The sequence below is a fragment of the Panicum hallii genome, chromosome 3 (genome assembly GCF_002211085.1).
Source record: "Panicum hallii strain FIL2 chromosome 3, PHallii_v3.1, whole genome shotgun sequence".
Taxonomy (NCBI): Eukaryota; Viridiplantae; Streptophyta; class Magnoliopsida; order Poales; family Poaceae; genus Panicum; species Panicum hallii.
In genome coordinates this window covers 53,075,103-53,084,525 of record NC_038044.1, presented here as the reverse complement: position 1 = coordinate 53,084,525, position 9,423 = coordinate 53,075,103, and the positions used below count along the sequence as shown (strand labels likewise).

The 9,423-nt window shown below is 53.3% G+C and overlaps 2 protein-coding genes and 1 pseudogene across 2 annotated transcripts; 1 reads left to right on the top strand and 2 right to left on the bottom strand.

Annotated features, from left to right (window-relative positions):
* Positions 1-2,400: 2,400 nt before the first annotated feature.
* LOC112885470 (putative cyclin-dependent kinase F-2) lies at positions 2,401-3,450 on the bottom strand. Its single transcript, XM_025951085.1, has one exon. The coding sequence runs from the start codon at positions 3,448-3,450 to the stop codon at positions 2,401-2,403; it is 1,050 nt and encodes a 349-aa protein (XP_025806870.1).
* Positions 3,451-4,199: 749 nt separating this feature from the next.
* LOC112887151 lies at positions 4,200-7,155 on the top strand (annotated as a pseudogene).
* A 636-nt stretch (positions 7,156-7,791) lies between these two features.
* Positions 7,792-9,071, bottom strand: LOC112886930 (putative cyclin-dependent kinase F-2). The gene is given in 2 exon segments (XM_025952968.1): positions 7,792-8,745; positions 8,748-9,071. Coding segments are annotated over 2 exon segments (1,005 nt in total). The 5' UTR covers positions 8,976-9,071; the 3' UTR covers positions 7,792-7,968.
* Between the last annotated feature and the right edge of the window lie 352 nt (positions 9,072-9,423).

The following is a 9,423-nucleotide window of genomic DNA, read 5'->3' as shown; positions in this document are numbered from 1 at the left end:
AACCGTGCAAGACGGCCTTAGTGTATTAACTTTTCATACAACCCCAAAGTCTAAAATAAGGGCCTATTTAGGAGGACTCCTAGAGTTACCGAATGGCTCTAGCTTCGGCTCCCTCGGTGAAGCAGTCTTTTTATAGTAGTGTTGAAGTCATTTGGGAAAACGCATAGCAGAATCACTTCTATTTTTTCAAATGTCTAATGTACCATACAAGTTTGACCTTAATTTATAATGTGATCTCATACGAAATGGAAACACTAACGAATTGAAACTATAGATTAGCAACTAGTTAGTGCTTGTTATATACTAGAGTAATGATTAATTTACAAAAGAAGCAATAATCCTCACATGCAAGGTTGCTCTTGCAAGGTCGTCGTGGGATTTATCCATTATCCGATCATTAAATTGTGAAGTTGATGTATCCGATACATTATGGGAAGAAAGGTATTTTGCATATCTTTAAGGTGTAGTGAGCACAAGATTGGCACTTCGATGGCACATGCAAAATCTTTATCCAGTGCATTGTTCTCACGAATGTAGCTATCAAAACACATGGTGGCCACAAAAATGATTATTTGCTTCTCCATTTTGGGTAATTCGGTAACGAGGCAACTAGCAAGCACGGTAGTTTTGTTTCAGAACCATGGTGAGCACGCCAAAATGCATTGGGTCAGCATGAAAGCCAACTTGGCCATCAGCCAGGGCCTGCCATGGCCATACCTCCGGGCAACAACACAATGGAGTCAACACAAGAGGCGTGGCAGGGCTTCCGGACTACGTGGCTGCAGTCGCGACCGAGGTGGGGAAGCCAGCATGCAAAGCCATCGCCACACTGCCAGCCGAGGCGGGGCGCTGTTGGGCCACAGATCCACGATTGCGATAGCAAAAGCAGGACGAAGGTTGAGCAAGCTCAATTCAACGGTGTGGTGGTAAGCCATGCCCAAGCCAGCCACTACCGCTACTCCTATAGACAAATGCCATCGCTCTAACACGATGCGCGGCGCTGCCCCATCCAATGGCTGGATTAGGTGCGCCGCCAGCAAATCCAGTGGATCCACCCGGTTTCCAAGCTAGCAACCTCCTTCCTTCCCAACTTCTGCTCGTCAACGGCCGCCGCTGGGGATTCATCCATAGTGTCGCATCCTGCTTTGGTGAGAGAGGAGAGAAGCTCAAGTGGCGCTAGTAGACGAAGCGATGCAAGATCAAGGTAGGCGGGCGCGGGGGTAATTTTGGGAGTAACTTTTGCCTCACCGGCAATTGTGTATGGCTATCTGCGGGTATATGTGAGGGAGGAGCCACTTCTTTTGCTATCTTACTCGCCGATGCGAATTGATGACCTATTTCGGGTAGGCTTCACCAGGGTTTCCTATTTCAATTTTCAATTTTTTTGTCACCGATGAAATTATTCAAATTTGCAAATTTCGTGAAATTTGTGAAAGAAATTCAGTCAAATGTTTAGTTAACTTTGGAAATTTTAAATATCTACACAATCTATTAAAAGTTCTATACATCCAGTATTTAGAAACCATCTTATGGCTCAATGGTTTGCCGCCATGAGGCTGATGAGAGGTGCCTGGTTTGAGCCCAAAGAGTGTGTGTTTTACCTTTTTTATTATTTCCATGACTGCGTGGATCCTTTGTCCAATGTAGGTTACAGCACCTCTCTTGCAAGTAATATCATGAACCACTAAGTTACAAGTTGTTAGCACAAAAATCCAAATTTAACAAAAATTTGATAATTTTTTTATTTTTTGTTCATTAACAAAAGACATGAAATTTGTAAAATTTTGCTGAAATTTTGAACCCTATATGCTTCACCCGTGAGGCCGTTTTGGAAATCCTCCACCAGAAGCCGGTGATAAGCTGTTGTATAAGCCTAACTGCCTAACCAAAGGGGCTCTCAACAACCCGACACGTGCAGATATAGCATATAAATATGTGAAAGCATCCAAACGTGAAGAAGAAAAATCAGTTGCCTTTGCCTGCTGTATTGCATTGCCCTTAAAACATACTACATCCATGCAACATGAATGTTAGAAGCTAGATGCTCAAAGAGACCATGTTCGGGATATAGAAACACCAAAATTACTATTGCTACAGATCTTTCTTATGTACAACATGAACAAACAACAGTTTGGCCCCATGTATTTGCCGCTCTGGGCGTTCACTAGCTCTGCACTTTGGACAACCCTACGCCGCCTCGCAGTGGCGGAGGGCCCCGTAGGGCAAGGTATGGCCGCCATACCTCAGATTTTGCTGACAATACATGCTCAACGTTGGTATGAATTATTTTGGCATTACCATAAGTGCTATACTGCAGCCATTGGATTCATCAATCAAACTGTGCCATACCTAGCTAAATTCCTATCCGTCCTCCGCCACTGCCGCCTCGTGCACGCCCCCTCAAGCTTCCTCAAACCACCGGTGCTTGAGCGCGTGTGCCGCCGTCATCCGCTTCTCCGGGTTGCACCTCAGGAGCCCGCTCAGGACTTCGAACCCCGCCTCTGACAGCGACGGCCGGCCGATCGCCATGGCCAGCTCGGGACTGCTTGGGAACAGGTCGGGCAGAAAGCTTGTCGGTCCGCAGCCGCTCGGCAGGCGGTCGGGGCAGCGGCTCCACTCCCTGATGTCGTTCGTGCCAAGAACGTTGAGCACCTCGCTGAGATGCTCCTTGTTCGAGTCGCCGTAGAAGAGGAGGTTCCCGGCGAGGAGCTCGGCCACGATGCAGCCGATCGCCCACGCGTCGATCCCCGCGTCGTAGTCGGTGCGCCCGAGGAGGAGCTCCGGCGCGCGGTAGTTCCGCGCCACGACGGGGTTCGAGTACGGCGGGCCGTCGGCCGTGGCGCGCGACCTCCCGAGGTCGCAGATCTTGAGGCCGCCGCGGGCGTCGACGAGGACGTTGTCCGGCTTCAGGTCCCGGTGCATGAGGCCGGCAGCGTGCATGCCCGCGGCGCCGGCGAGGAGCTGCCGCGCGATCCGGCGCGCCTCGCCCTCGCTGTGCCGCCGCACGCCGCCGCTCCGGCCGCCCCTCGCGGCGTCCCTGAGCGCCGGCCCGACGAACTCCATGACGATGAAGGCCTCGCCGGTGGCCGGGTCGCGGCGGCAGGAGTCACGCAGCTGCACGACGCACGGGACGCCGCGGCAGGCCTCGAGCGCGCCGACCTCGTCCGCGAACATGGAGCCGAGGGGGCCGTCGTCGAAGTCGTCCGCGTTCAGGCACTTCATCGCCACGATCTCGCCGGTGCGGCGGTCCCGCGCGCGGTACACGACGCCGAAGGCGCCCGCGCCGACCGCCTCCATCTTCTCGTAGCGGCTGGTGGTGCTCGTTTTGACGGCGAGCGGGGCGCGGGGAGACGCTGCCGCCGCCGCGGCACGCGCCATCTCTCTACGCTTCTTGCGCTCCGCGGCGGCAGTGGCGCCGGCGGCCTGGGCTCGTTGCGTCTTGCACGCCATGGCAGCGGCGAGTGCAGTGCGGCCGGAGGCGGAGGCCGAGTCGCCTAGGGCAGCAGCAGATGCGCGCGCCGCCGGGAGGAGGACGCGACGAATTGTTCTCTCGCGCTTGCTTGGAATTTGTAAGCTGCAGTTGGGGTTGCCGACTCGAACTCGAAAAGGTCAACAACAAACAGAAGCAATGGCATTATGCCACGTTGCATTTTCGGTTCGGACTCGGACTGACCATGCACTCCGCGAGATCGACGCCAAACTAGGGTGATTATGCAGATTTTTCGTTCAACTTCGTGAAATAAGGAGGTGGTGATGTACCAACCGAAATTCCAGCCGTTAGATGCTTTGATGGGGTGGCGCTGTGGCCTCAAGTCTTCTCTTCCCGTAAAGCCCATAAAGAAACAAGGAACAAAGGAGAAAGAATTACAAGGAAGAGAAAAAAGAGTGCCCAAGCACCCTCGTCATTTCCATTATGAATGAAGAGATCAAATAAAGGCTTCGATTCATAAAGAAACACGCCGAGCCATAGAGAGTACAGTGATGCAGTGTTCACAAAATTAGCCACGGCTGGAGATGCTCTCGTTCTACATGTTGAGATGCTCACGAACGTTATTTCCATTGCCTAAAAGGCATCCCCGTTCATCTCAAAAGAAAAAAGGCATCCCCCGGTATTGGGCCTAGCACCATAAAAAAAAAGAGAGAAAAATTTAGCCCATGGGCACGCGCCGAGCATGCGAGCGACCGGGCACCACCTCCGCCCAGCGAGTCCATCCTGCTCTCCTGACTCCTCGTTGCACGCGCGGCAGCCGGCAGGGCAACCGGCAACGCCGTGTCGGTTGCCATGACGGCAGCTCGAGTCCGCGCGAGTGCGGCAGTGGAGAGGCGGACGCGGGGTACCGGCCGAGCCTCGGGACTCTGCGAGATGGTAGACGGCGCCGGGGGCGGCGGCAGCTTCTGCACGTTGGGGAAGTTGCCGTACTTGTGCAGGTGCGTACGTTAGGTGCTCGATGAAATGCCTGGCTCGGGCGCAATCTCTCTATTCTTTTTTGTACACGCTTTCTACTGAGAAAGGATGCAAACCGATCCGTCATTCGTGTGCCCGTGAACCGCACGTGATGCAGAATCTGAATAGAATTAGAGCAGTTGGAATCGGTTCTTAATGTCGGAAACTTGTTGGAGTCCGAGTGTTTTTTGGTCTAGATCAACTCGGGAGTCGGGATTGGTTGCGTGAGGTTGGGGGCATATATAAAAAAGCCTAGGGCCCGGCTGTTCTCCAACATTACCACGTTTATTCACGTCGTCTTTGGAATAATATTCTGGTAAACCAATTAGACTTCAAAAGTTCAGGACCGCGTGGAATCATGCCCTGGGATTCTTAATTCCTTGGTTGAATCTGGTGATCCTCTCGTCTAGATCCGTGCATAGGACTGCACGGGTTCTGCAGGTTCTGCGGATTGATTCCTACTGGTAAGATTGTTGTTGATTGCGAAGTGGTAGTATCTGTGTACTGTTCTTCTTGTTGTCTGGAAGGAATAGATAGATCAAATACCTGGTTGATATTGCCGCTTCAAATTTGCATCACTCCACGTGAGATTCGTATATAGTTCTTCTGGTCTTTATAAATTGATGCTGGCTATTTGGGTTCCTGCAATTTGCATATCACAACTTTACTTATTTTAAATCAATACTGGTTAGTTGTGATTTTTCTTACAGATTAGGGCAATGCTGCTACTCCTATAAGAACCTAGCACAATGCCTTGTTCTCTGCATCCATTGTCAAGTGCAATAGTGTTTATGTATTATAATGGCCCTCTACTCCTGCCTGCGTTCACTATTCTGAAAATTAGCCTGTGGCACTAAATCTCATCAACATCAGGCTTAATTCCCCTGAGTCATGACTCACTCTGTCTCCAACCATACATGCAGGATTGATAATTCATTGTGAAACGGACAAGAAGGCTATGGCGAGCACTGATGAAGAGGAAAATAACCAGAAACCTCCTTGGTCGCAATTGTTTCCAGAACTGGTCTCCATGATATGTCATCGACTCTGCCCCATGGATGTTCCTCACTTTAGAGCAGTTTGCAAGCACTGGAATTCTTGTGCATTCCCTGTCTATCCAGCTGATTCCACCCCCATTCTTATCAGCAACACCATCTCGGACTCTGGCCTGATTCATTGCTATAGTCCCTACCTTAACAAGATGTTTATTGTCCGTACCCCTCTAAGAGCTCCTGTAAAGCAGAATATTCTCAGCAGCTGTGAATGGATGGATTATTTTGAGGAGGCCAGACAAGACTGTCATGTTTGGTAGTCTCTTGGATGGCTCTGCATTCGAGACTACTGAGTCAAAATACGATGATGGATACTTCTGGACATCCAATGAAGATGGGACTGGGCATCCGGAGCAATGTGGCATATTTGGCATTTATGCTTCTAGTACGTACACTGCAAAAGTTCAGAGCTGGAATGGTGAAAGATGGAAGTATTTTGGTGATTCATCGGATGAAGATGACAGCTCTGATGACTCCGACTCCGACTCCGACTCTGACTCCGACTCGGGCTCCAACTCCGACTCCAACTCGGGCTCTGACTACAACTACGACTCAAGCTCGGGCTCGGGCTCAGGATCAGACTTGGACTCAGACTCGGACTCGGACTCGGACTCCAACTCCAACTCAGAATCTGACACCGACAATGCGAGGAAGATGATGATGAAGAGGAGGAAGAAGAGAATATGGAGTTGCGGTTAGAGTTGGAGGAGAAAAAGGTCGAGGAGGAGGAGATGGAGGACGGAGAAGACAACGTAGTAGACGTAGCAAGGGAGTTCACAATGTCTTGCTGCAGCCCAGTACTGCACAAGGGGCTGTGGTACTGCCTTGCCGAAGGAGGAAGTTTAGGAGTGTATGATCCCAAGAGAATCAATTGGAGTGTTCTTCGCAAACCCGTCAGCTTTGGTCCTGAGTTCCCACACAAGAACTGCTACCTGGTGGAGTCCAGTCAGGAGCTGCTTGCAGTCTTGACGGGCAGGAATGGCACAACCATCCATGTGCTGAAGCTCAAAGAGAAGGAGATGACCTGGGAAAGGATGGACTCACTGGGTGGCAGAGCAATCTTCACGGGAACACTGGCATCACTATCAATGGCTAGGCCTCCAAAAGTCAAGGCAAATAAGGTCTACCTTCCCAAGTTCTATGGGCGCCCTCAGATAATCGCAGCAAAGCTCACTGCCTCTGGGGGTCGCCTCTTCTTCGTGCCAGCGCAAAAGGAGATGCAACATCCCACCTCTAACAAGTCAGTTCATAACTTCATGAGGGACCATGACACCTGTGGAGATAAGGATGGCGCCTGGTGCTACGACCTGGAGTTGGACTCCGGGGTTGACAAGGAAATAAGTGGCTGCAAGAATATGCTGCAGTACATCTGGGTTCATCTTGGCCTTGCTTCACCGTAAATACGATAGCTGGGAACAAGCATCACCCATACATCAGATCATTGCTCCAGCTTGAGCTTGAAATTTGATGTCAATTTGGCCTTCCGCAAGTCGTTATCGTCAAAGTACTTGATGGAGTATTTGCAAATACCCATCGGCAGTTTCTTCATTCCATGATGGCGTGATTTTTCTTTCATTTTTATTTATTCACTATTCTTGATTGTATTGTGTAAGTTTATCCGGAGGGAATCCAGAAATCTCCTTTTCTCGTGGACGAATCGTGGACGAGGAGAATCTTTGTTGGTTATTGATGCCCAGATTTGGTTGACATGTGCTGTCAGTTGTTACCTGTTCTTCCCTTTTTTACTGTTCTGCTTATCTTTACAGTCAAGGACTCAGTTGTAATCGCACGTGGTCCCTCGATAATCGCATTCAGGGAATAAGATGCTTTTGTTTGTAAATGGGCGAGGCTGGTTTGCCCAGGGACCTTAAAGCAGGGACACCTTGTGTCTTGGCATCCCTGACTATCTGGAGGCCGTTTGCCACACATCTGTTATCCACAGCAAAGGGATCAGAACCTCAGAAGACAAGGTCTGATCAAACCAAGACCTTTTTGTTTTGGCAAAGGCAGTGATCATAGAACTCGACATCAAATACATGGATTGAAGTACTCTCTAGCTCTACCTTCACCTACCTTGTTTGCTGAATTGCTCTGCACAACCACAACGACTGTCGTTGGCTCATCGCTGCTTTGTTTCCCCAAGAAGCATGCCGTTGTTGCTTCAAAGCACAACTATTCACCAACCAGTTGCATCTTCTATGGCATTTCTAGAATCTTGCTGCCCCTTTTCACCAAACACGAAAGATGACGACAATCGAACGATTCATTATTCGGAACAGAAAAAAAAACCATGTCTTGACAAGATTCGTTCACGTTTAACCCATTTCTTCAGTCAGTCAAGGACGTGGTTACAGGATCGCCATCAAACAGATGCAATCAGTGTCTGACCTAAAGTATACTTTCACAAAAGAAAGAATTATAGTTTTTGATCTACAAGCAATCAAATAATCGAATGTGGTGTGTACTCGTGTTCTACGCTATGATCGCCTCGGCGACACCGGTGACACTGGAAGCGATGGCGGCGGCGCAGGAGGCAGCGCGCAGCTGATCAGCTGGCACGGCCTCGGGCGCGGCCGTGGCGTCCGCGAACCACGGGCACCGGAGCGCGTCCGCGGCGGCGAGCCGCCGGTCCGGCCTGCATGCCAGGAGCCCGCTGAGGACGTCGAAGCCGGCGGCCGAGAGCGCCGGGAACATCTCCCGGAGCCGGCTGGGCGGGCGGGCGCGGCGGCAGAGGCCCGACTCGGCGCGCGGCAGCCGCGCGAAGCTCGGCCAGGACGCCATGTCCTGCATCCCCAGCGTGTCGAAGACCCGGTTGAGCTGGTCCATCTCCGACCTCCCTGGGAAGAGCGGCGCGCCGGCTAGGAGCTCGGCCATGATGCAGCCGATCGCCCAGGTGTCGACGCCCGCGTCGTAGTCCCGCGAGCCGAGGATGAGCTCCGGCGCGCGGTACCACAGCGTGGCGACGCCCGGCGTGAGCGGTGCGTCGTCCGCGGCGGCGGCGCGGGAGAGGCCGAAGTCGCAGATCTTGACCCCGCCGCGGGCGTCGAGGAGGACGTTGTCGGGCTTGAGGTCCCGGTGCAGGACGCCGCGGGCGTGCATCGCCGCCGCGCCCTCCAGAAGGCGCCGCACGACGCGGCGCGCCTCGGCCTCCGTGAACGCCCGCCCGGCGCGGTCCTCCCGCACGACCTCCGCCAGGCTCCGGCCGGCGTACTCCATGACGAGGAACGCGCCCCCGGCGCCGCCGGGGGACCCTCGAGGTGCGCGGCGCGGAGCTCGACGAGGCACGGGTGGCCGCGGCAGGCCTCGAGGCAGCGCGCCTCGCGGAGGAACGCCTGGGCGAAGGCCTCGCCGTCGCCGTTGCCGCCCCCCGCGCGGAGGAGCTTGACGGCGACGGTCTCGCCCGTGCGGCGGTCGCGGGCCCTGTAGACGGCCCCCGACGCGCCCTCGGCGATCTTGCCGAGCCGCTCGTAGTGCTCCATGGCGCGCGGGGTTCTTGTTCTTGCTTGGGTCTGTTGCGGTTAGCGAGCGGGCGCGAGCGCGGCGGCGGAGGGAGAGGCGCCTGCCTGCCTGGTGGTGGGCACTGGGCGGGCGGTCACGTTTTTTATGGGCTTCTTCCGTCTCGGCCGCTCGGGGTTGGGTTCGGTTCGGCACGCGGCCAGCCCGCCCCCGGCCGTCGGTGCGGGCCCACGTGTCAGGATCACCAGTAAACGCGTCGACGGGTGGTCAACTTCGGCAGGATTGGGATTACGTGGGTTTGCGGTTATAGAAGTACAGAACCTGGGAGGGAGGTTCTGGGTTTGGCTTGGCCACATCATTACTCCTAATTAGGCTTGTCTGAATGTGCCAAATTCGGCCGAATCCACTGGTAAAAGTCCGGTAGACGTCGCTCTGCAGGCTGCAGCATTAAGCATTGAGTAGTCTCTTCTC